This window comes from Microcaecilia unicolor, chromosome 10, assembly GCF_901765095.1.
Source record: "Microcaecilia unicolor chromosome 10, aMicUni1.1, whole genome shotgun sequence".
NCBI classification, from domain to species: domain Eukaryota; kingdom Metazoa; phylum Chordata; class Amphibia; order Gymnophiona; family Siphonopidae; genus Microcaecilia; species Microcaecilia unicolor.
Window position 1 is genome coordinate 175,460,642 of NC_044040.1, and position 27,968 is coordinate 175,488,609.

The window sequence follows — 27,968 nt, forward strand, 5'->3', positions numbered from 1 at the left end:
GAACACCAAAAAGACCTCAATTTTTTTCTTGAAAGGAAAAAGCAGCAGGATTTGAAAATTGGATACTTCGCTTCCTTTTTCATTGTGGAGGTTTTGTTTGTATAGACAATTCTGAAAAACTGAAACCACTGTAATCCTTGTACACATTTTGACCTTCTGAAAGATAATTTTCAGAACAAGTTGTGCTGAGCTGTAGCTCCACAAGGAATCTGACAAACAATGCTACAGAATTATCCACTCAACAACAAACTTCTTCAATTAGGGAAAGATCAGCAGGAAAGAGGACTGGGAGAGGAAAATGTCAGAGACATTTTATTCAGTATCCGCCACTGAGGCCAACCCAGTTTTGCACAGCTTAGCACATATGCTATTTGCAGAATAGCATGTACTATTTTTCTACTGTAACTTATAGGCAAGAAAGCCCAGTAGAGAAACAGTGGACATTGTTTTGCTATGGGAAATTTTGCAACAAAAAATAACTTTATTGGCCACAAACTGGGGGCTCCTTTTACAATGCAATGTTACCGATTAGCAGTGCACTGTATGTGTTGAAGTTTATTCAATTCCCACTGTCTTCTTCACATTCAGTGCACTCTAATCGGCAACAACACTTTGTAAAAAGGAGCCCCCAGTTTGTGAAGCAAATTTCATATGTCATTTTACTATGCTCAGTAGCTAATGCTCTGCTTTCTATAATCTTATCATCACCGTCACACATTAACCGTTAATTTTTGCAAACATAAAATTATTTGCAAAGGTGAGTCATTTTGCAAAGTCTGCTTCTCATGCAAAATGGCAAATAGTGTATGCTATCAAAAATAAACTGTACTATTTGCCATTTCTGTGCAGGAAGTGGGAAATTACATTTCAACAGTTTCTAAAATCAGCCTCCTCACTGTATGAACAGAGAATACACAGCACATAAAGAGACCTAACTACTAAAATGCATTAAGGTCCCAATGATCAGAACCCCCGCACTGTTCCGAAAAGTGCAGTAAAAATACTGTCAGAACAGAACGAGGAATGAACTCCCTACTGATCAGTGCTAATGACATGCAAATTTAAGTGCAGTCATAGGGAGATTTTGGAGCATTAAGAGGAGGATTGTGCCTGGGCATGCGCTCAAGAGAATGCCCAGGCACAATCTTCCCGCAGAAGAGGTTTGACAGGTCTGGGCTTTTCTCCTGCAGCCCGGACCTGTGGTCACGAAACGCCTAGTTACCCGCCTGGGTTTACCCTGTTGCCACTTAGAGGGTCTATCCCTAGCACAGCTCAGGTCCGCCTGCACTGCCGCTTGTGCTCTACACCAGCACCCTCCTCCTACCGACTGGGTCACAACCGCCTCTGGGTGAGTCTCTCGCTCTCCAATTATCCCCAGTGATTTATAGGTTACTGGAGCCACACTTCCAGTGGTCCTACAGTTCCCAGAAAGCAATCACAGACCCAACACACAAACCACCAGGATTCTTTATCAGTCCAGACAGGCAGAGTAAACAAACTAAACAGGTTTATTGTCACATTGGAACAATGAACAAAAAAATGTGCAATCAGCAAACAATAACAGGTAACTAAAATATGGATCAATTGTAACACTAACTAAACATCTATATACAGTCTAAACAGTACCTGGGAAGGTAAGGACATATAATTCACCGAGCCTCAGCAAAAAGATCTGTCTCTTTCCTCCTGGGCTAAGACTGAAGCAACAGCCAGCATCTGCTGGGTAATTTCAAATTCCAGGCCAATCAGAGCCCAGAACAGTCAAGTTTCAAATAAAAACTAGTTACATCACTACAGGCACTTCCTATTATCTATGTGCTGACTAAAAGAAAGAGAAGTCAGTCCTCTGTAACAGCTTTAAGCATAAACATGCACCATCTGCAGGTCAAACTAGAGAAATACTATTCAAAATTAATTTTGGCAGGAAAATATCCAATACAATTTACCGGCTTAAAACACACTCCTTCCCTCCTCCTGCTGGGTGCTTCCTCAAAATGGCAGTGCCCTGGAATGGACTGGGTAGGGCTTAACTACCATATAAGGGAGTGCCACTTTGCAGACCCACTTTATAAGAGAAACTTTCTTATATGGAAGTTAAGCTCTGCCCAGCACTTCCCGGGATGCACTTGGCAGGATGCCACCATTTTGAAGAGGAGCCCGGTAGGAGGAGTGAGGGAGTCCTAATCCCTTCTCCTTTATTTGAGATAGGGGAGGTCACTGCTAGACCACTAGGGCCAGCCTTTGGTGGTGGTGGTGGTGGGTGGGGGCTGGGTCCTGGTTAAGTTTCTCACTGGAGTACCAGGGTTTTTATTTTGGGGGGGGGAGGTTATGTGTTTGGGGGGCTAGGGGTCTGGGATTCCACTGGGCCTCCAGACCCTTACGTGTTTCAGGGGGTGAGGGGTCTGGGGATCCACCGGACTTTCAGGCCCTTAAATGTTTGGGGGTGGGGGGGGGTCCACCAGACCTCCTGGGCTGTGACATCTGGTCTCCCCTATTCCTTCCCTGCTTGGCATAACTAACGGCAGCTCTGAGCTGGCATAGGGTTTGCTGCAAGAGGAGCACTCTTGTTTGGCAAGCTGCCCACTGAGCAATGGGGAGGAATGCGGGAGACACTATTATGCATGTATTTGCATGCTTGTTGTATTCAGAGCTGGCAAGGTCATCATTTCATGCGCTCGCTAGCTCTGAACATTCAGCGGTAGCAAATGCAGTCATGGCCTCTAGTACCCACATTTGCTTCTGAGCATCGAGGTCTAAGGTTTTACACTTTGCATGCATTAATTGCAGAAGTTAACTTGTGAGTGTGTTCCTAAACACTTTAGATAGAGTTAACTATTCCATATAATCTGCCATGTTAGTACTTATTCAAGTTAACAATACTCCCCACCCCTTCTCCATCCCCTAATATAAATTTCAATGTTTCATGCAGCAAAGCGCACTGTTAATGTGATATATTAACAACTTCTTGAGCATTACATTAATAGTTGACATGCATTAAAATCTGCATTAAACAACTAGCAAGCTAATTGTAGAAATTCCATAAATAAATAATAATAATAATAATAAATAGCTCCTAAAATGCATTACATGTCCTTTCCATGGCCTATATTGTAGGCTTATGGAGCACCTGTACTTAATCTGGTGAAATATATATATCTTAAAAAACATATGGTACATTTTAGTGTGTTAAATATTAACATTGGAAGTTAAATAAGCATTTGCACTACACTTAAAATAATGAAAATGATAAAATATTTGTCTAGCTAATAGAAGCAATTTTGTAGAGCAGCCTTTGTGAGTGAAATATACTGTAAACACTATAAAATGAAACAGGATTGCAGGTTTCCAAGTGAAAAAATCCTATGCTTGGGAGAAAAGAATCAGTAAAAACTTTATATCGAGCACATGAAGCTTTTATAGAACATGGTAACCAGGACCATTTCTTTATTTCTCCCTTTCCCAGGAAAACTCCATTAACCATTCCTGTCTAGACTTATTGTAAAATGTAAATAGCATGCCATACTGTGTGTGCTGTCTGCTTCTAATTAGTTACAGGGGAAAAAAAAGCTGGCTGCTAGTTATAAATACAGAACTTAGGATGGATTCATTATGAGTAGTTTCAGTTTGGCTGTAAACCACTATGAACAACTGTCAGAAACTAAAACTGATAATGTTCATAGCTATTTATCTTTGGCTGATGTCACTGCATTATTATCCATTAAAATCTACGCCACACCAAAGTGCAAGCCATAACATAATTAAATTCAGCAAAAAAGGAAAGAAAAGTACTTTTCTCTCCTAGTCTAGTCTTCATAGGGTTAAATTTCTTAAACTTCCTGCCCCTCCCCTTTCGAGATTCTTTTGGATACTAGCTTCCTGCTAGATACTGAATTTGATTTCAGTGCTTCAAACCTGGGCTGTGTGGTCAGCAGTTCTTGAATAAACCCCAAATGAGGCACATATGCCTAGTTCAATCATTAATTTTCATCGTTATTGAACTCATTTTCACCAAGGATGACTGAACACTCAGTTATTTTAATCTAAAAATGAAAATGTGTTGCATGCCAATGCATTTTACTTGGGCTATTTACTGGGCACTGGGCTATTATTTATTATACAAAACAGTTATTTTTTTATCCTGCTGCTTCAGCACACTAATCTCCTGTGTAGAACACTTGGCTTATTTTCAATTGCCCTGATGACAGAACTTTTGAGCATTTCATTAAAATGTTTTATGGATAAAATGTTAAACCTGAGACTATAAAAATGCAACTAAATGGTATGAACAGAGAGGATTTAAGTGCAGCATCTCATCCTATAGCAAGTTTATCCAGATCCTTAATTGAGACACTCCCCAGTGGCTGAACACTCAATGAAAGATCTAATGCCTAGATGTCCAAAAGCAAATGCCGGTGCTAGTGGCTGTTAGCGCCATACTAGCGCCGGCGTTTGCTATCGCTTCATGATTAGAGCCCTCGAGCGCATGAAACAACGCGCTCGAGGGCTCTTTGTGCAAGTAGCATGCAAATGCATGCTAAACAGGGCATTAGGTATTCCTCCCCAATGATCAGTGGCCAGTGCGCCAAAATTTGGGTCGCTGGCCGCGGCAAACCCTACACCAGTTCCGAGCTGGCGTTAGGGTTTGCCAATCATTGGGGAGGAATGATGAGCCCTGTCCAGCATGCAGTTGCATGCTGGCAGGCCCCCGTTCCCCCCCAAGGCAAACGCCAACAGGTGGCTGGAGGTCCGGTGGACCTCCGGTCCCCCCGATGATCCCACCCCCCCAAGGTTCACGGAGGCCTGGAGATCCGGTGGGTCTCCAGCCCCCCCAACCCCCAGAAAATGTCAAGTGGCAGCTGGCCAAAGCCCTCTCCCACCCTCCCAGCCAGCGAGCGATGGGGTGGGGGGGCTGGAGGTTCAGTGGACCTCCAGCCCCCCCCATCGCTCGCTGGCTGGGAGAGGGTTTGGCCGGCGGCCACTTGACATTTTCTGGGGGTTTGGGGGGCTGGAGACTCACCGGATCTCCTGGCCTCCCTGAACCTGGGGGGGTGGGGGGGGATCGTCGGGGGGACCGGAGGTCCACTGGACCTCCAGCCCCCGTTGCTCAGGGCAGGGGTAGACAGGGCCTGGTGGTCCCATGGACCTCCAGCCCTGTTGATCATGAGGGTTTGACAGGTTTGGGCTTTTGACAGCCCCGACCTGTCAAACAAGTCTCAGAAGCTTAGCTGAAATTGGGTGGCGGAGCAGGTGGGGGGAAGAGGGGGTGGTGTTTGGGAGGCAAGGATAGGGGAGGGCAGACTTATAAGGTCTGTACCAGAGCCGGTGATGGGAGGCGGGACTGGTGGTTGGGAGGCAGGAAATACTGCTGGGCAGACTTATATGGTCTGTGCCCTGAAAAGGACAGGTACAAATTCAAGGTAAGGTATACACATTTGAGTTTGTCTTGGGCAGACTGGATGGACCATGCAGGTCTTTTTCTGCCGTCATCTACTATGTTACTATGTAAGTGCGGGAGGATTGTGTTGAGCGCCCGCACTTCTACCCCATGATCAGAGATAATTGTTCTGCTTAAATTTGCATTCATTATCTCTGATCATCGGTGCGGTAAAGCCCCGCGCTGTTCCACCGCTATTTTCAGAGCGCTGTTTGGAACAGCGCGGGGCTTTTGATCATGACCACCTAAGAGTGTAGAGACCAGACACATGGATACAACAAACTCCTGCTAGGATAGCTTTGCTGTCACATTAAGGGGAGGGGGGGGGGGGAAGGGATTTTTGGATTCAGCTCATGCCTGTCTCAGTTGTAGCTCAAGGCAAGTTACATTTGGGCAAAGTAGACCTTTTTCTATCACCAGAGGAGCAGCATAAATGTTAATGCAGTGGGCTGAGAACTAGGTGAAGTGGGTTCAGTTCCCACTGCAGCTCCCACTGCATTTCACTTAGGGTTTTTTTTTACTAAAGCTTAGCTCAAGTTATCTGCAGCGGGGCCCATAGGAATAAAACGGGCCCTACTGCAGATAACTCCAGCTAAGCTTTAGTAAAAGACTCCCTTAACCATCCACTGCCCCAGATCAGTGGTGTAGCTAGGTGGGACTACAGGGGCCTGGGCCGCCCAAATTTGCTCTGGGTCCCTGGTTGGCTGGCAGGGGTCCCCAACCACCGCCAGCTGAAGACTTTGTCTAGCGCTGATCTGCGGCGGTGCCGCCGCCGCATTGCCTGCCCTGCTCTCTCTTCCCCTTATGTTGGGCACGCTCCTTTTAGTGAAATTGAGCACACAAGACTACCTCTATTTCAGGAAGCAGGTGAAAAGGAACAGAAGGGCACACTTCCCTGTAATTTATCTAGTTGCAAACTATGCCAAAATATTTCACAGGACCCCAAAGTCATCCACAAAGGAAAGATATTCAACATAAAGGGATCTTTCACTTGCTCATCTTCCAATGTGGTATATATCATTCAGTGTAAAGAATGTAACGAAGGATGCTATATTGGAGAAACAGGCCAGATGCTTAAGACAAGATTCAATTTACATAGACATCATATGAACAATACTGGTGCCAGCAGGGTTCCCACGCCTGTTGGTCAACATTTTACAGGACCAGGACACTGTACCAGTGACTTCACAGTGAGAATCCTCAAAGGTAACTTTAAAACCATACAAGAACGTAAGACCTTTGAAGTCAGAATGATTGAATATTTTAACACCCAACAGCAAGGACTTAACAAGGATCTGGGGTTCCTAGCCCATTATAAACCATAAAGCTGTATGTCTCTGTTGATCACCCTCCCCTCACCTATCCACACCCACCCTGTTAGAATATCAATGATATGCTTTGATGTCCCCATGCATACTTCCTACCCACCCCCCTCCTCCCACCCTGTCAGACTGTCATAGTAATGCTTGAATGTTTTCACTTATATACACTGTCAGCTAGCACATTTGCTTATTTCCGATCTGAGGAAGAAGGGCAACCTTCGAAAGCTAATCAAGGAAGCAGGTGAAAGCTTGGCTCTTCAACCAAGCCTTTAATGGAAGAAGTAACTAACTTGTTAGTCTCACTAACACACACAAGGATTGACTCGGGCTGCACACACTGCAGCGGGACATGTTTACCCACTTCTACCCTAGCTGAGATAATATTTAACCATCTCTCTGTCCTGATGTGCAACTTTTTTCATATCAATCACCTTACTTTCTTATTCTTCCAAAGCATCACCTGCTCCTGCACCATCTTTGGGATCCATACGATTGAGTTCTAGTTTCCAGCGTTGTTTTGGCTTTACATTACCAGATGGATTTTAAGCGCCCTTCCTGAAGCAGCCACGAGGTTGGCGAAACAAGGCGCTCTTGTTGAAGGGTCGGCGTATTTTTCGCCGGTTGCAGAATTTTTACAAGGCTCCGGAGTCTTTGGGGGGAGTTTTTGATTGAAACTGTCCTGAAGCTGTTCCGCCTGAATTAAGCTAAGTAAACCTTTAGCCATCGTTTTTGGCATTCCTGTTGTATACTTTAGTAGGGCAGAGTGGATATATAAGTGTTTGCCTTGGCTATTTTAGGCTTTATGTTATCCTTCATTAAACTTCAGGTTCTTTCCTCCCAGGGGGGCTCTTTTAGGTAGTCTTTTTTTGGGCTGGGGTTAGTTTTGGGTAGTTTGGTTTTTGGTGTCCGTTTAATTTCTATCTATAAGAGGGTAAGAGAGTTTTTCATCCCATACGTTTTTCTCATGTAGTATGAGTTTTTGCGTTTGGGTTTTTTTCTCTTTTTCCTTCTTAATAGGAACCTATGATATTAACCTACTCCTGTTTACACAAGACATTGTGAATACTTTGGTATTGTTCCTTGTTAGGAGGTTTGAGGTTCCATTTGTGAGATATATATTTCATACACGGGTTGGAAATTTTTTCCATCAGTTTAAAGGGACACCTCCAAACTAACTTTACATATATAAATCAAACTCCTTTTACCAGGTTGGAATATTTTCTATAGAGTTTGTATTCTCCTGTAGTTGAAGCAGTATACCATGCCATACTTTGTATTGTTGTTCAAATATTTTACTGCTCTAATTGTCTCCTGCTCATGTTTGATCTATTCTTACTGTACACCGCCTTGAGTGAATTCCTTCAAAAAAGGTGGTAAATAAATCCTAATAAATAAATAAATAAATAATAAATAAAAAGTTACAGTGGCAGCAGTGGGTGTCGGTGAGGCGGCGGAGGAGGAGGGGGGTTGGCAGTGGGGCGGTGACTGAAATGCCCCCCCCCCCCATTTTGGGCTCTGGCCCATTCCTACCTCGAGGTCTGGCTACGCCCCTGCCCCAGATACAAAGCAAACTGCTTTGGTTGTACTACAGAAAGCTGGTATATCAATGCATTAGCCTATTAGGCTAGTCCTCCAGAAATATATGTACTGCCAATTTATATATGAGAAAGGATAGCTGGAAGGTTTTTCTCTCAGTTTATGCACTTCCAGAAACCGGTTTTCTGAAGAGGTTATTTGAATCAGTCAATTTATGTAAACACAGCTGCCCTGGATGGTGAGAAAAGAAGAAATGGTAACTGAAATATTACTACTACTACTACTTATCATTTCTATAGTGCTACCGGATGTACGCAGCGCTTCACACTTGAACATGGAGAGACAGTCTCTGCTCAATAGAGCTTACAATCTAATTATGACACACAGACAGGACAAGTAAGGGATAAGGGTTAGGACAGACAGGACATATGAGGGATAGGGGACAGTCGAAGGTTTAGGTTTAGGAGTTAAAAGCAGCATCGAAGAGGTGGGTTTTTAGCCTAGATTTGCAGATGGCCAGAGATGAGGCTTGGCGTACCGGCTCAGGAAGTTTATTCCAGGCATACGGTGCAGCAAGATAGAAGGAACGGAGTCTGGAGTTAGCGGTGGAGGAGAAGGGTGCAGATAAGAGAGATCTGCCCAGTGAGCGGAGTTCCCGGGGAGGAGTGTAGGGAGAGATGAGAGTGGAGAGGTATTGAGGAGCTACAGAGTGAATGCATTTGTAAGTCAGTAAGAGGAGTTTGAACTGAATGCGGAAACGAATAGGGAGCCAATGAAGTGACTTGAGGAGAGGGCTAATATTGGACATATTGACCATAAGGGAAAGGAGGATAAATATCAGCAGGAGGGATAGATTCCCTTCAAACATTCAACATTTTCACTTCTTATTTTAAGAAAAGGGAGGCCAATAAAAAGGGACTGTTGATGCAGAATTCTAACAGCCATTTTGGACTTAGAAAAATGTCGTATTCTTTGCAGATTATGAGAACTTTTATTTAATGAACTAGGACTGAGAAGTGAGGATAATGTAATCTTTAACCTTCACTTGTCTATGATAGAGAAGGTCCAAAACATCTACAATTTGTATATACAGTAGCAAGAATTCAAAATGCTAAGCTTGCTGTCTGAGTTGGTCTTTGCCTGTGAGCTGAGGAATAGAAGGAGCTATCCTTTTGTGACTCTGCTGTCCACTGGAAAATCCTTGTTAAACCAAACATTCTTAAGCCTTTGGGACCTTACTGTTTTCAATGTCAGTTATCCGGTATCAATAAGCATTACAATCAACGTTCCTTCAGAAAAATAAGATTCAGATATTATTTGATATTCGTCCTTCTACCTAAAGAAATCTTGGACTAAACAAGTTTGTAGAAAGATCCCATTTTCAAAATGTAGTTGGTAGGGACTAGGATAACTATCAAGCATTTCTCTCTTAGCTATCTCTCTTAGCTACATTTTAAAACTGCCCATTTGCATAATCACAATAACAAAAAGTCAGCAAAATTATATGATCCCAAGGACAAATTTCAAAGGTTCCATGACTCAGGGGCGTAGCCAGACCTCGAAGGGAGGGGGAGCTAGAGCCCAAGGTGGGGGGGGGGCACATTTTGGCCCGCCTCCCTGCTGTCGCTCTCCCGCCGCCACTTCCGCCCCCTCCGGCCACTACTGCCTCCCCACTGCCGCCCTCCTGCCGCTGCTTCTGCCCCCTCACCACCGCTCCCCCTCACCGCCACTGCAAAGGTGCCTTGGCTGGTGGGTGTCTGTCAAGTCTGTGGCCGTGACCACCCTCGGCCTTGCCTTCTTTCTGGGGGTCGGCAGCTCTGCTGGCTTCTGTCTGTGTTTGTGTTTGTCTTGACTCTAGTCTCTGGGCTGATTGCTTCACTAGACGTCACCTGTATGGGCTATGCCTCTCTAGGGAGCCAGCATCTAAGATGGCTGCCACCGGCTCTGTGCCAGCTTCCAAGATGGCTCCTGCTTGTCTTTCCTGTGGGCTCACTTCCTATGTGTGTCAAGCCTCTCTTTTGGGTCTGTGTACTTCCTGCTTCTGCCTTACTGCTAGTGACTCATCAATGAGAGCCTTCATAAGGAAGTGCTGTGCTTGAAGTCAGGGCCTTTGCATAAGTGTTATGCTCTTAGGCCAGGTCAGGTTAGTAAGTGTCTGCTGCTCTACTGCTTAGCCACTCTCTGGGTTCCAGCCCAGCTTCTTTCTGTGTCTGTGTCTCTGTTGTCCTTCCATGGGGGGTCTTCCCTGCCACTGTCTGTCTGTGGACTGTGGGTCCTTCCTGGCTTACCCTGTGTTTGGGGTGAAGCCTCTGCTCCTGGCTTACCCTGTGTTTGGGGTGAAGCCTCTGCTCCAGGCTTATCCTGTGTTGGGGTGAAGCCTCTGCTCCAGGCTTATCCTGTGTTGGGGTGAAGCCTCTGTTCCTGGCTTACCCTGGGTTGGGGTGAAGCCTTTGTCCGGGTTTATTCTCTGTCTGTATGCGAAGCCTCAGCCTTTGTGAGTTCCCCAGTCAGTGTGTGGAATGGCTGTGGCTTCAGACCCTTGGCCTGTTCTTCCAGGTTACTCTGTTTGCTGTGCTGCCTGCCCAAGACCCTTGGCCTGTTATTCCTGGTTTGCTCTCTTTACCCTGAACCCTGCCTTGCCTAGCCTGTGTGCCTACCCTGCTTGTATATCCTGAGGGTATATCCTGTATCCTGTATCTGTCTGGCTAGTGTATTTTCCTGGGTGATTATTCCTGTATCCTGTCTCCACCTAGCTAGAGGGTTTACCCTGTGGGTATTCCCAGATCCCCGTTCTGCCTAGTGTGTTGCTGCCCTAGTCCTTGCTCCTGCTAGCTTCTGTACGCCTTGTGTTCCTTGGTCTGTCTTCTGGGTCTTGCTAGTGGCTGTGCAGCAGTACACTGTCTGAGTCTAGTTCCGTGCCCTGTCACCCTCGTGTATCCCAGACCCAGGGTGGGTCCTCTAGATCTTCATTTCCTGCCTTATCCTGCAAGTCCTGCCGGCCGCCTGCACTTCGGAGCTCAACTCCTGAGGAACGGTGGCTAGGTGCAGGTGAAGCTGTTCCTGTCTCATCTGTTCTAGTTGCCTGCCTTGTACTACTCCAGTCCAGAGTTCCAGTACTACTCTTCTGTGTTTCCAGTCCCGAGGTGGTCTTGCCTGCCGCTGCCGCTCCTCGGCAGTGGCCCAAGTGCTCACGAACTCCAGTCCTGCCTCGAGGACCTGACAGAATACCTAGGCCCTCAAGAACGCAACAGTGTCCCCAACCCCCACCAGCTAAAACATTTGTCCCACGTTGGTCTCACATTGCCTGCCGCTCTGTTCTGTTCTCAGTCACTGTGCATGCTTATTTTAATGAAACTGAGCATGCTCATGTGAAACTGCCCGGTTACCGCCGGGTTAGAGTGGGAGCCTTAATCGCCACCTCAATGGATGGCAGTAAGGGCTCCCAATCGCATGGCCATGCGGTAAGAGTTCTCTTACCGCATGATCATGTGTGCTGTGGGCTTTTTTACCCACTGCGGTAAAAAGGGCCCTGGCACATGGGAAAAATGGCTCCCGCCGCAAGGCCATTTTTCCTGCAGTTTGGTAAAAGGGACCCTAGATTCTATATATCATGCCTAAAAAAAATCAGTGCTGAAAAAAAATACACCTAGGCATATATTCTATAAAGTACAACTAAATTTAGGCGCCGCTTATAGAATATGCCTTGCGCCCATCTACGTGACTAAATTTAGTCACGAGCAGTTATGCCAAGCAAAACTTGGTGTGGATGCTGACGCTTAACTAGGTGCAAACCAAGTATATTCTATATCAACGCACATTGTTTTCAGAAATGCCCATGACCTGTCCATTTCACGCCCATGGAAACGCCCCGTTTTCAACTATGCACCTTAGAATTTACGTGCATTGCCTTACAGAATACGCTTAGACAGTTCTGCATGTAAATTTTATTTAATGCCAATTTGTGTCAATAATTGCTAAATTTGCAATTATCAGCACTGATTGGCTTGTTAGCTAATTAAGGTGTATTTGCAAATACACATACCAACCTCTTCAAAAAGGCCTACCCCAACGACCCCACGTAACCCTCTTCACCTACCAACACAGCATGACTATGATCACACAGGACAACATGCAATCTTCATCCATTTTGACCCTCCACTTCTACCTCATACGATCACTATACAACTTTGTATTTGTTATCCACCGACTTGGCAAACGCCTTTGATGGTACTATGTAAGCCACATTGAGCCTGCAAATAGGTGGGAAAATGTGGGGTACAAATGCAATAAATAAATAAATCCAGAATAAGACCAGATTTAGGGGGTACTATCCAAACAGTGCCAGTGAATATCATTCAGTAGTGGAAGCTAAAACATTTATCTGGATGATAGATATGTTATCCAATTAAATCCATTTAAATGTGGGGTCCTCTGTTTAAGAAGAAAGCTGTCTGTCTTCTGATTTAACTATTCTACAATACATTTCATGCACTGTATCACCCATTATTAGTTCCTGTGAACCAAAGTCCTGAATAGTTGAAACTTTCTTTTACTGGCTCTTATCTCGGATTTCTGCCTTTGAGAGATCTTAAATTACCAAAGTAGTCAGTCGGCAAAATCAAAAGAGCGCAATGGAAGGGCTTACCTTATTTCTGGTGGCTGGCAACTGTGGGGGGAGGAAGGTGGTGGGGTATTGGCTGTCTGCTGGCATCAGACATTGTGATAACAAATCTTCAAAATGTTTTACTTTTCTTTTACTTTTTAATTGGATGGTGTCCAGATTGTCCTTGTTTCTTGGTACATTGCCCACAACAGGAGCTATTAGTGGGTGATTTTAGAAAGTATTCATCACACAAGCATTAACTGGTTTCACAATGCATTGCTTTTCCACTTGTGTCCCTTGGCACCGAGTTTGCCATTTGGAAAATCCCAGCAATGCAACTGATCTGCCTTTGTCAGGTAGGAAGTAGAAAATTAGCTTCCAATTACTCTCAAGGTCTACTAAAGGCTGAGAAAAAGCTGCATAAATTGTTTTTGCCTCTCACTAGCCCTAGTCCTTAAGGTTCCTGAGAAGGTTAGCAGACAAGAGCTGTACACTGTCAGTACATTTCAAAAAGGTATATGCCAGAATAAATGAGGTCTCAGAGGAAAAACATCTCTGTACAATAGAACTCTTCACTGTCAAAGCTAGAAGGTAGGTGACTGGGCTCAACAAGAAGTTTTCAGTCTGAAACTTGATCCCTGAATTAGCTCTCTATGTCTTACTTCGTACTACCAAATGAAGTACAGAGGGAGAGAAGAGGAAGCAGGGTACACTAGATGTAGCTCTGTCCTAACATTGTGATCCTCAATATATGATCTTCAAGGCCCTTAAAGGAAATGGACCAAAGTACTTGACGAACAGGATCTCTCTCTACACACCTCCAAGGTCACTAAGGTCCTCCCAAGGAGTATCCTTAACCATACCCTCTCCAAAGGGCATCAGATGATGTAATACTCGCTAGTGAGCCTTCTCCGTAGTAGCTCCCATACTCTGGAATGCACTCCTTGAAAGGCTTCAATTAATACAAGACTATCGCTACTTCAGAATCAGGTGACAGCTTGGCTCTTCATCCAGGCCTTTAATGAAAGAAAGAACTAACTAACTAACTAACTAACTAACTAACTAACTAACTAACTAACTAACGTGCTAGTCATTCACAAGGAGTAACACTGGCTGCATTATACTGTAGCAGGACTTGCTTATCCACTCCTTCCCTAGCTGAGATTTTATTCAAGTACCTTTCTGACTTTGTGTGCAACTTTCTTTAGTGTAACACCCCTTTGCCTGGCAGCTTCTGGGTCCAGGGTTCGAGAGGGCTGGAGCCCCCATGAAGGGCAGACTCAGTCAGACCCTCATTCAGCACGCGGTGCCTCCACCTGGAGAAAGAAGTGTTAACAGGTGGGATTACCCTCTTCTTCCCCTGGAACTAGAAATTCAAGTTTCAACTCTCCCTGGGAAACAAGGCTGGCAGTTAAGATAGGCTGTCTATGGGAAGACAACTGTTCACCTTTTAATCCAAACGACCACTCTGCATTCAGCAGCAGCTTAAAATTCAAATCACAGGAACATCCAACTCTTCATCAAACAGTACAGTCCTTAAATAGATCTGCCTCTGGTATTCCCCAAGCAGAACTCCTGTATTCTTCTCCCTTATGGGTACATTTTACAAGCAGGAGCGTAGCCAGACTTCGGCGGGAGGGGGGTCCAGAGCCCGAGGTGAGGTGGCACATTTTAGCATCCCCTGGTGCCGCTGACCCCCCGCCACGTTTGACCCCCTCCCGGCGCTGCCGCCCCTCCCCCATCCCTTTCGACTCCCCTACCGCCGCCACGTACCTTTGCTGGTGGGGGTCCCCAACCCCCGCCAACCAAAGTCCCCTTCAACGCCGGTCTCAGAGTCCGGCGTGTTCGCTGATCTGGATTCTGTTTCTGTGAGTCCTGACGTCCTGCACGTTCCTAAGTGCAGGACGTCAGGACTCATGTCAGAAACAGAATCCAGATCAGCAACACGCCAGAGACCAGCGCTGAAGAGGACTTCAGCTGGTGGGGGTTGGGGACCCGCGCCAGCAAAGGTACCTGACCGCGGCGGCGGCGGGGGAGGTTTGGCAGCAGCGGGAGGGGGGTTGAATGTGGCAGGGGGTGAAAGCATGGGGGCCAGGGCTAAATCTGCGAGGGCCCATGCCCCCGTGGCCCCACCTAGCTACACCCCTGCTTACAAGGCACTCTCAAATGGGGCTATTTACACTTTGTACAGCTCTAGTCCGTGCCTATCCCCAAAGATAATGTTCTAAAGGCTGTGCTCCTCTCTCTGTTTCAGGTTCAGACCCTCCTGATCTCAGCTCCACCCAGGGTGACCTTTTGCGTTGGCTCACCCTGGCTACGGGATAGGCAATCCTTGGCTCCTATCCTGCACTCCTGAGCTGGGTATCTCCCACTGCCCACTCAGAGCTCTCCTTCACAGTTACTGTTTGTCTTAGCAGCAACTCTCCTTGTACCTAAGACAATGGATTCACTCCTTTTAAATGGGGTCTCCCTTCTCCTCCGTTGGGTCACTTGGCAGGTGCTTGTAGGCAACCAAAGATCCACAGCACAAACAGAAAACCAAATAGAAAGGGCCCTTAAAAGAACCCCCCTAAAAGGGCAACTCTTTTATTAACAGCTAAATCAACCTCCTCGTCACTCTTTCAGTGCACTTTCTCTCTTTAGTTTATTCCAAAGCTCCTCCCCTTGGGCTGGGCTTCCTCCTACCCAGGGACCTCCCAATCACTCCCTCCAGTGACTCTCTACAGGGATTTACTCTTCTAGTAATCCCCAATTTAACATGGGATTACAGTTTCTAACTCCTGTTACTCTATCATATCTATCTATAAGTTCTATCTTTGCTTACACCCTATGCTGTCTATTAAAATGTTTTATTGCGTATTGTGTTGATATTGTAATGTACCAGTCATAATAGGTCCAATTAATTGTCTCAAACAGGGGATCAAAGCATTATAACAAACTTATGTATATATCTCTTATAAACTTTAACCAAACACAATATGGATTTTAAAAAAAATAATATTTTTTATTTTCGGACGCACGTATCAGACACGCGCCAAGTGGCATTTGACGCACGTAGGTCATTACCGCCTGGTTACCACATGAGTCTTTACCGCTAGGTCAATGGCTGGCAGTAAGGTCTCAGACCCCAAATGGATGCGTGGCAATTTTCATTTTGCCGTATGTCTATTTTTGCCAAAAAATTTGAAAGAGGCATTTTTTACAGGTGCACTGAAAAATGATTCTGTGCATGCCCAAAATACGTGTCTACACTACCGCAGGCCATTTTTCAGCACGCCTTTGTAAAAGAACCCCTAAATCTTTATAGAGAAACAGCACTTATATTTTAGAAATGTAGCATGGTAGGAGGTTAGCTATGTTTTGTCACCTGCATCAGGGCTTATCATCTCCACCAGCTCATACTTCACTTCCCCCATTAAAGGGTGAAGTGAAGTATGAGCTGGTTGAGCGGAGATGATATACTCTGATGCAGTTGACGAAATGTAGCTATGTCAGCAGCTATTCTCCTACAAAGTTACATTTTAAAAGATAAGTGGTGTTTTTCTAAAAAGATTTAAAGTTTTTATATGCAAAGTTATGGTGAAAAAAAATGGACCGATGAAGAATTTACGTGGAAATTGTTACCCTTTGAACAATTTATGTAAGGATATATCCACTGCTGATTGGTCCATAAATATTATTTCAATAAAATCCAGACTGTGTTTGATTAAAGATTATAAAAGATATATATAAGTTTATAATGCTGGGACATTTTTTGTGTGGATATTGTAATGTAGAATATTATGCCATACCTTGTATTATTATTTGAATTCTTTTACTGCTGTAACTGTCTATTGCCTATGTTTGACTTATTCTTGCTGTACACCACTTTGAATGAGAAAAAAATAAACAAAAACACTATATTATAAGTAAGATATACATTGTGCCTTTAACGTCCCAAGGCTTCATCAGTGGCAATTGTGGAGTATACATTGTAAAAATTGCAGTATGATAAGAAATTCTAAAGTGGAGCCTTTACCAAGAGTGTTCTCAGAAAGAGGTCTCTAGTACTGGCGAGGGGATGGACTGTTTTCTGTAGCGTGTCATATCTCAAGAGATCTACTATGGAGCCTGTAGTTTTGGATTTGGTATATGCACTTTACTTTTTAAAACTTTGGCCTTGGAAATAAATTAGCAATTTTTGCAACTACCACCAATCTGTTGGACCAAACTCATTCTTTCTTGGGTTTCCAGCGAGATGAAGGTTGCTAGAAGAGGATCCTGGTCCCTGCCTGGGAGCTAGCAACTAAGATTTCTTCCCATACAATAGAAAATTACCTTGGGCCTGGTCCACTACTAGAACTATTCGACTACTTTCCTAAGAACCTTGTAATCAAAGAGAACTATAGGGCCTACTAACCAGACACCAGTTTCACATAACTACTGTGTATTAAACTGTACATACCTGATATGGAGCCTGGCCAGCATTGGAGTGGTGCCCCCACCAAGAACCCAGACTGTAAAGAACACAATGAGTAGTGTTGAAGTAAACATCATCTGCTTGGGTTCAGAATCTGTGTCTCGTATTGCCAATGCAAATGCTATTGCACCACGTAAACCTTAGAGAAAATAAGGCATATGGAAATAAGGCAATAGCACACTACCAGACAGACATATAACACTACAGCACACTTTCTATGGGGTCATCCTAAAGTGTGAAGCCACTTCACAGGCATTTGCACCTTTTCTTCCATTAAGCAAAACTACCAAAAATACGTAAGAGCCCCTCAAATATTGGCATCTGATGCTTTATTGGTGTAAAGCAGCTTTGCAAAAAAAGTGCACTTTGCATGAAAGTTTATAAAAAATCCACGTTAATGAGTAGTACAGCAATTGAATGAATGAATGAAATCAAATCAATTTGACCAGCCCAAGATTTTAAATATCAGGGACAATATTTAAAGTGTGGTGACTTGAATCTTTGGTGGCTTAGTGGCTCTTACCCTCCCCCTGCCCATGTTAAAGGGTCTATTTGGAGGAGGTACAATACTTTGGTGGTCCAGTGGTTTTTTCCCCCGAGACTCTTCCTTCCAATTCTCCTCCTCCCAGAAGGCCACTGGGCTCATTTTCAAAAGAGAAGGACGTCCATCTTTCGACATAAATTGGAACATGGACGTCCATCTCCCAGAGACATCCAAATCGGTATAATCGAAACCCGATTTAGGATGTCTCCAACTGCACTCCATCGCAAGGACGGCCAAAGTTCAAGGGGGCGTGTCAGAGGCGTAGTGAAGGTGGGACTTGGGCGTGCCTAACACTTGGATGTCCTTGACCCATAATCAAAAAAACCCAGGACGCCCCTGACGAATACTTGGATGTTTTCACCTGGACCTCTTTTTCTTACAACTAAGGCACAAACAGTTGCCAGAAATGACCAGATGACCACCGAAGAGAATCGGGGATGACCTCCAGTTACTCCCCCAGTGGTCACTAACCCCCTCTCACCCTCAAAAAACATATTTAAAAATATGTCATGCCAGCCTCAGATGTCATACTCAGGTCCATGACAGCGCATGCAGGTACCAGGAGCAATTTTAGTGGGTACTGCAGTGCACTTCAGACAGGTGGACCCAGGCCCATACCCCCCCCCCCCCCACCTGTTACATTTGTGGAGGAAACAGCGAGCTCTCCAAAACCCACCACAAACCCACTGTACCCAACATCTAGGTGCCCCCCTTCACCCGTAAGGGCTATGGTAGTGGTGTACTGTTGTGGGTATTGAGTTTGGGGGGGGGGGGGTTGGGGGGCTCAGCACAGAAGGTAAGGGAGCTATGTACCTGGGAGCAATTTATGAAGTCAACTGCAGTGCCCCCTAGGGTGCCCGGTTGGTGTCCTGGCATGTCAGGGGGACCAGGGCACTACAAATGCTGGCTCCTCCCATGCCCAAATGGTTTGCATTAGGACGTTTTTGACATGGACGTCCTTGGTTTTGAAAATCGCCGAAAGTCAGAAATGTCCATGTCTAGGGATGACCAAATCTAGGGACGTCCAAATTTAAGGATTTGGACATCTCGGACGGAATTTTCTAAACGAAAGATGGACGTCCATCTTGTTTTAAAAAAAAGGGTTTCCCTGCCCCTGGATTTCACCGTTTTGCAAGGACGTCCAAATCACAACTTGGACGTCCCTTTCGAAAATGCCCCTTCACGTAAGCCCTGGTGAACAACTGATTCTAGCACCTTCCTTCTCCTCAACTGTAGTACAGGGCTTAAAACGTTCAAAGGGTGGTACTCTCTATACTCTAAAGGAAAAGTGGAGTTGATCCAACACCTTTGCTGGTCACCTCCACTGTTCCTTTTTGCTCAATACTTATGGGGGTTATGTTTTTTCTGCTATTCTCTATACTCTCTACCCTATCAAAAAAGTTCTACTACAGACTGCTGTGAGACCTACTTAAATTTACTAGAACATTATGATACCTTTGTCTGTTTACTGATCACATAAATAAAATATATGGAGATTTGGGATGGTATATTTCAACACTGTTCCATGAAACTCAATTAAAATCCTAAAACACTTTAGTAAAGTAAACTACTTTAAACCACAATTTAGCAAACTTACCTGAGAACATCATCATATGTTGAAAATTCCAAGGAATCCTCTGTTTTCGACCCAGATTTAAGATGAAGGACAGAGGATATATATTGCAAGCTCTTGCTATAAATATTGCTATCTATAATTTTACAGAAGTCAAGGAAGATGGCTAATGGTGATGCAACTGATTTGCCTTTAACATTTGCAGCTCAAAAGAAAAGTGAAAATTCTGCAATAAATCTATTAGTATAATCCACTTTTAACTTTAGTACGTATCGATTTGTTGGATCAACATGAGAATACAAAATATCCCAGGCTAGTTCAGTGGCTCAGTTTCAGTGCGGCATACTGACATGTTTAAGGTCCTTGATTTAATCTCCCTGATGGTTCTTCTTCTCTGTGTTGGTTGGGGTTGAAATGAGGCAGAAGCACTGTTCATAGCTTTCACTGAGGGGAGCTGTGGTTACTGCTTAAATGTGACATTGATTGGTCAGATTCAGGGACCATGATTGCATGACTTTGGAAGGATTACACTATCCCCCAAATTCTACAAAAGTCACTAAAAATTACGCATGCAAATTTAGGCATACGCCCAATTTGTGCTCAATTATTGGTGCTAACTGGATTTAATTAAAATTTATGTGATCCAAGCATAAATTTTAAGTGCAGGTCTAAAAAGGAGGCATAGACATGGGAGGGACATGGGTGGATCAGGGCATTCCCACAATGTATACTCGCTGTTAAAGAATAATGGGGATCAAGGGTTTTACACCATTCAATGGTACAAATGGTTGCACCTATAAGTAGCCACGGTTCCCAGCGTTAAGCACTATTCTATAAACGGTGCCCGACTTTGGGTGTCTTTTAGTAAGATGCGCTAGCAGTTTTAGCTCACGTTAAAAATCAGCTGGTGCTAAACGCTGAGATGTCCGTTATATTATTGCAGGCTATAAATGCTAACGCACCTTAGTAAAAGATGCCTTTTAAGTGCTGTTTATAGAACAGCGTGAAGCTTTATTTTCAGTGCCAATTTTTTAGGCACCATTTATAGAATTTAGTTTTATATATCTAGGTATCTAGGGGATAGGGAAATACAAAACAGAGGTGACAAAATCTCCAGATAGTTGTAAAGAAAGGTCAATTGTGCCAGATCCCAAGCCCTGCTTCTGACTGAACTGGAAATAGAAAGAAATTGAAGAAAACTGCAGAGTCACGAAACCCCATTATTTAACTGGTAACAGAACTGGTGACTCACTAGCAATATTTTTTTCTTAAATAGTTATAACCTGTCCATTTCTAAAGTTTTAGGTGGTTACTTTTTGCTGCAGTTTACTTTTGGACCCTAATCCAAGAAGGTTTACTTTAAGAAAATTATTTTAATCATTTGGGAACTTGAATAAAATGAAAATGGTGTCATTCTGTGGATTTACATTGTCCAGACTAGAAAGAGGGGGGGGGGGGGGGGGGGGGGGGGAGGTAGAACAAATGTTCTGTTTCAAAAGATTTTTATTTTTTGCTTTCTGTCCCGAATAGAGTTAAATGTGGGCAAAGCTGACTTAGATGAATTGAGGGGGTCTTTTACTAAGGCGCGCTCACGTTTTTAACATGCGCTAAAAACAGGCATGCGCTAAATGTTAGAGACACCCATAGAAATACACTGGCATTTCTAATGTTTAGCCTGCGCCTATTTTTAGCGCGTGCTAAAACATGAATGCGCCTTAGTAAAAGACCCCTTGAATCTCTAAAGGAAAATTATTCTTCTAATTTTCTAACACTTTTCTTAAACCAAAAATTAACTCAAAGCGGTTTACAGAGTAAATACACATATGATATATAATAATCTAAAAATTTAGCAATTTGGTGAAACATTATCTAAAAGTCACTCATAATTCATTCATACTATGTATTTGTTCAGACCGGAATCGGCTAACACCATTAACGGTTATATATAAGCCAAATTGAGCCTGCAAAAAGGTGGGAAAATGTGGGATACAAATGTAACAAATACTACTACTACTACTACTAATAATAATTCAATACAAAAATACAAACATGATAAATACCCTAATTCCTAATACTTCTTACTGTATATACTTGACAAGTTGATCCCATGTATAAGTTGAAGGCAGTTTTAGAACTAAAAATGGTAAAAAAAAGTCTGTCACCCGTGTATAAGTCAAGGCACCCCTCCAGCCCTCACCTGAGCCAGTACCTCTCTCTCCCTCTCTTCCACCTCTGGGGTCCAAAATTGCTGTCTTTCTCCCTCCACTGCTTCTGTAAACCTTGGGGTTCAGCGTGTCAATCCCCACCGCCATGACTGTGTCTCTTTAAAAGTAGCTGCTATAGAGCTGTGGCAGAGCAGCGATCCTCCAGGCTGCTTACTTGCTGCCCTGGAGCACTCTCTGATTCATCACGCCGCCTCTGACTCAACTTCCTGTTTGGCAGGATGAATCAGAAAGAGTGCTCTGGGGCAGGAAGCAGGCAGCCTAGGAGGAACGTTGCACTGCCACAGCTCCTTTTGAAAGTACATAGCTGGGGCAGTAGGGATTGACATGGTAATCCCCTGGGTTGGAAGAAGGAGGGGAGGGAGCGAGAGAGAGAGAGAGAGAGAGAGGTGCTGCTCAGGATCATGTTGCTGACAGGATATGGGATGGGGGTGCTAAATTGACAGCCTCATAGAGAAATGATCCTGTTTAAGTGATTTTTTTAGTCAAAATTTCTCAACTTATAGCCAAGTATATATAGTACTTCTTACTGTCACTAAGGAATGGACTGAGGTGAATTCATCAAGAAGATAAAGTATAATAGACAAATATAAAACAACACGGAGGTAATTTACTAACAGGACATACAATCTGTCGAAGGCCCACAGGAATAAAATGGGCTTTGTGGCAGACAGCACGTTTCAACTATTAGTAAATTACCTCCCAAAAGTGCTAAACATATCTGAGGAGAAAAACTGAATCTCTTCAATATATTTCCATTCTCCGCCTAGCAGGCTTTTAATCATACAATGAGGTATTATGTTGGAGAGGCCTTAAACAAAGGTTACATCTAATTTGCCCTATTAGAAATGTATACTTCCGTGTATGTCGGAAATTTATACTTCTATGTATGCTGGATTTCTAAGGAATCAATATTGTCAAAGGACCTCTACAGACTTCATACATCAAAGAAATCATATAGTACACATAGCAATAACCTAGATACTTTACTGTGCAAGTACCATTCGTCAAACCTTTATAATGTGGTAGCAGGCACCATACAAAGAAAGATAATGTCCTTTTTAGTGATGGTAAAAATAATGATTCTTTTAGTGGACTGAGATGCCTCTCTTGGTGCATGATGGAATGCATGGTTAACAAAAGCCTTAATGGAAGGATACAAATGCCCCAAATATGAAGAGAACATTAAAGATATGATTCTGGAATGTAAACATTGCAAGCCCCATGTAGCAGAAGATAAAATTCTCTGCCAAAAAATTCATGAACTCGAACAACTGAAATAAAGCAGAAACAAATAAATTTTTCAGTATGTTTGGAATCAGTTTGCAGAAATGTTTCAAATCATACCTTGCAAACAATTGACCGTGCTTTGACTATTGTAATAGTCTATTGATTGGAATATCTAAATCACAATTAAAGGCTTTACAAATTGCACAAAACTCGATAGCTAGAGTTTTAGTGGGTGCCAATAGATATGAACATATTTCACCACTACTGAAAGTTTTGCATTGGCTACACACTGAATTGTTTAAAATCTTATATCTTGTATTCAAGATTAAGTAGTCCAATATCGGAAGCGTTATCAGCAAATCTGCATGTATACCAACCTTCAAGACTTTTGAGGTCTGCAGAACAATTATGCTTAGGCATACCATCACATCGAGTTATAAAGCTGAATGAGTACTGATCAACTATTTTCTATGTAGCAGGTCCCACCAAATGAAACAGTTTGCCTTTAAGGTTTAAAAAATGTAAGGTGGTAAAACAGTTTAAACCTCTCTCTTTATACAAGCGTATGGGGCAGTAGAACAACATGAGTAAATTAGCAGAAGCAATTATATTGGAATTATTGGACTGAAGTCTTGGATCTGATAATAATCTTTGTTTTGTGTATGCTTTAGTATAATTGATGTTTTACGTTTCAAAGTACTGCTTTTACATATGTATATTTTGTTAACTGCTGAGAAATTTTGGACTATGTGGTATAAAAATGTTTAAATAAACAGACTCCTGGATTTTCAGCTGAAAATGAAGGATCCTAAATTTGGTTGCAAACAGGTGACAAATTTAGGGGCCCTTTTATAAGTTGTGGCAAAAAGTGGCCTTACCTTGCAACTGCAGCCATAAAAATAGCCTTTTTCTATTTTTTGTATTAATGGTCATCCCCTGGATTCTATATATGGTGCCACCGATCCAAGATCAGAACCTAACTAAAGTGGCTAACAAGCTAATTAGTGCCAATAATTGGGTGCTAAGTGGTATCACGACACCAATTTGAATTTGCGTGCACATCTTGCTATGCGCTATTCTATAACACTATGCATCCAAATCCCGTAGGTCCCTTTTACAAAGGCATAGCAAAAAGTGGCCTGTGGTAGTGTGGGTATGTGTTTTGGACACGCGCTGGACCATTTCTCCACTATGCCTGGAAAAAAGGTAGGTTTTTGGGGCCGGGAAATGGATGTGTGGCAAAATTAAACCAGCGCACATCTATTTATGGCCTAAGCCCTTAATGCCACCCATTGACCGCGGTAAAGGCTCATGCATTACCGTCCAGTGCGCGCCAAGTGCCAATTACCGCCGGAAACGCCCCTGCGGTAGAAAATTATTTTCTACCATGAGTTTTTGTCACATGCCAAACTCTGAATTACCATCAGGCACACACTCTAGAAAGACGGTACTACTGATTTGACATGTACTGCATGCATGTAGGCCTGTATGTGCCTTTGTAAAGGACCCTTTAGTGCAGAATTCAAAAGGGGCTGTGGCCATGGAGATCCAGAGGCAGGTCAGAGGCATTCCTAAAATTTGCACATAGTGTTATAGAATACCTGGGATGTGCACTGGGAATTACATAAGTCTGGTGCCCAAATTGGCACTCAATCCTATTCTATAATGGACGTTCAACTTTGAGCACCCATTTTATAAGTCTCTGGTGAGGCCTTATTTGGAGTACTGCATGCAGTTCTGGAGAATGCACCTACGGAAAGATAAACAGGATGGAGTCGGTCCAGAGGGCGGCTATGAAATTAGTAAGCGGTCTTGAATGCAAAAATTACAGGGACAGGCTTAGGAACCTCAACATGTATAAGCTGGAAGAGAGGAGGGAGAGAGGAGACATGATAGCAATGTTTAAATATCTCAAGGGCATTTATGTACAGGAAGAGAGCCTTTTTCAAATGAAGGAGAGCTCTGGAATGAGGGGGCATATGACAAAGTTAAGAGGGAATAGGCTTAGGAGTAACCTAAGGAAGTATTATTTCACAGAAAGGGTGGTGGAGGCGTGGAATGGCCTCCCGGTGGAGGTGGTGGAGTTGAGGACTGTTCCAGAATTTAAAAAGGCATGGGATAAGCATGTGGGATCACTTAGGAACAGGAAGAATTAGGGGTTACAGAGGATGGGCAGACTGGATGGGTCATATGGCCTTTATCTGCTGTCATGTTTCTATGTTTCTAATTAAGAATGCCACTAAGAGCCGACTTTTTTCGGAACTGATTTTTGAGCGCCATTTACTGAATCTAGCCCTTGCGCTAATATTACCATTAGTGCATGGCCATTAATAAAAAAATTAGCATGTATGAACTTCCACCCATTTTGGAGATAGTAAAGGCTCATGCGCCATATCTGCACTAACCAGCTAGCACACGGTAATGTAGCTACACTAACTGATTACAGCAGGAATGCCCAATCTCTTCCCTCAGAAATACTTCCTCAAAAAAATGTAAACATGTTTTAGCGTGTGCATATTTGCCCCAGATTCTGTATAGTGCGCCTAGCGTTCCATACTGAAATCCAAGCGTATTCTGTAACAACACGTGTAACCTAATTGACCTAACAAGCCAATCAGCATTGTGAACAGCACTTAACAAGCAATAATTGGCAACGATTAGAATTTATGCACACAACTCGCTAAGGAGGAATTCTATATATGGCGCCTAAAAAAAATCACTCGGAACACATTTCTGCCTAAGTGTATTCTGTAAGCAGTGCCTAGATTTAGGAACAGTATATAGAATACGTTTACTTGATATCCCAGTGCCTAAAACTATGTGTGTCCATTTACAACAAAACATGGTGTAAATATTGGCATGTAGATTTAGACGCACTGGGCTATATTCTATAACTATACGCATAAATTTCAGAACACCCATGGAATGCCAATTTCCTGGCCCATAACCAGGCCCTTTTTGCCTGCGCACGTTAGAACTTAGGTGCACTACATTACAGAATACGCTTAGCGAGTTGTGTATGTAAATTCTAATTATTGCCCAGTAGTGCTCATTATTGCTTGTTACGTGCTGTTAACAATGCTGATTGGCTTGTTAGGTCAATTAAGTTACGCTTGTTGTTATAGAATACGCTTGGATCTCAGCAAGGATCTCTAGGTGCACTATATAGAATCTGGGGATAAGTGCATTCTGTAATGCACAGCGCCTAAATTCTAATGTGTGGAGCAAAAAAAGGAGCATGGTTATGTGCAGGGAAATGGGTGTTTCATGGATGTTCCAAATTTTACGTGCGCTGTTATAGAACGTGGCTCTCTGTACCTAAATCTATGCGCAGGGATTTATGCCACATTCTCGGTGTTGTAAATGGAGGTGCGTAGTTCAAGGCGTTAGAATATCCACTAAGCGTATTCTATTTACTGCGCCTAAATATAGACGCCGCTTATAGAATAGGCTTAGGTGGAAATGTTTTCCGCGGAATCCGCATGGATTTTCTAGGCTTCATATAGAGAATCTGGCCCTCGACACTTACTGCAAGATGCCCAAGCTCATCCCACAGTACACCATTTTAAGCTGTGTTAGGTGAATACGAACACCTAACACAGTTTAGTAAAAGGGCCCCTGAGGCTCCTAACTTAGGTGTCCAAATTTAGGAGATGAGCTTCTTTGAATATCAGACCTTTGTATATTCATTTATTTAGTTATAAGACAGAATGAAAACTTGACTTGGTTTGCTGCAGTTGAAGACTACAGTTTGGTTGTACAACATGAGCTTGCAAACCACTCTGTTGCCACACATGGTCAATCACAAGCAATGACTGGCTATTAATTTCCAGTTCTGAAGCTTATTAATCCCATCTGATGATGCACATTGTAAAATCACAATATTAGTAAACAGCAACATTTCTATAGAGCTAGTTCTGATGATTTCTCTTAAAAGTTGGAGTTCTGTAATATATTAATGGTTTAAGCATATTTGCATAGACAAATGCACCAACAGACTCTCTGAAAAATAGTTTACTTGGACTGAAATTCGATCTGCAAGGGATTAACGATATATTAAGTCAAAGAAGTTGTGCAGTAATATCTTAGTTCAAGAGGTGGTAGTCTTAGAAAGAGGTTACCAAGCCAGGGCTATTTAGGAGGTGGTAAATGCAGCCATACTATGCTCAATAATAAGAATGCATGACAAATGACCAGATGCTAATGGCAATGTGAAGTTCATGCCCATTCCCTGCCCTGTAACAGGCTATGCAGTTAGTAGGGGCTGAATTCATGATATGGTGCCGAACAAAATCTGAGCTCAACGGTATTCTATAAAGGGTTCTCCGGGATGGGTGCCCTTCATAGAATAGCGCGTAGCACCAAAATCCACGCCCAACTATGGGTGCAAGCATTTACACCAACTGAAACCAGATGTAAATCCCGGTGCAGAAGTTGGGTGCGGATTCCCCTGAATTCTATAACACTGTGAGCATTGCGTCCCTGACCCACCCATATCCCTCCTATCATTACGCCCCCTTTTCAGATCCACGCAGAAGCACTTAAATGCTATTCTATAGCGGGCCACGTAAGTGCCGTTCTGCACCAATGTGCCATTTTTGGGCCACTTCGGAGCCTTGCATCAATAACGCTAGGCGCCATATACAGAATTATCTAGTATATGAATTAAAACGTGCTGTGATGCCAGTGTGGTAATAGTTACCACAGTTGTGTACCAACATTTGCTATGTGCTAATCCACATGTTAACTGCTTAGCACACTTTAGTATAAGAGCCCCTTAGTTTATACATTCCTATAAAGACTTTCAACTGCAAGTATTTTTAATAATATCCTTTGTTAAAATAGCTTAGAGAACAGATACTTGGCAATTCCATCATTCTGTAGCATTTGATAGTGTCTGATCCATGCCAGTGTGGACAGTCTAAATGGATATCCTTTTCCCGCCATCTACATGCACAGCAAAGACCACAATTATGGCAGAACTTCCTCAAAACCAAGAAAAGCTAACGTTCTTGGAATGGAACTTTAACCAACCAACTACAAGC

The 27,968-nt window shown here is 43.3% G+C and overlaps 1 protein-coding gene across 2 annotated transcripts in view; it reads right to left on the reverse strand.

Annotated features, from left to right (window-relative positions):
• Positions 1-27,968, reverse strand: part of SLC9A9 (solute carrier family 9 member A9) — a 514,180-nt gene that overhangs the window by 173,358 nt on the left and 312,854 nt on the right. For both annotated transcript variants that reach the window (XM_030216056.1, XM_030216057.1), the window contains exons 10-12: positions 22,854-22,967; positions 19,496-19,607; positions 17,340-17,493 (exon numbers count right to left, since the gene is read on the reverse strand). In XM_030216056.1, the coding sequence (XP_030071916.1) occupies positions 17,340-17,493; positions 19,496-19,607; positions 22,854-22,967 (380 nt within the window). The remainder of the gene's footprint in view (positions 1-17,339; positions 17,494-19,495; positions 19,608-22,853; positions 22,968-27,968) is intronic.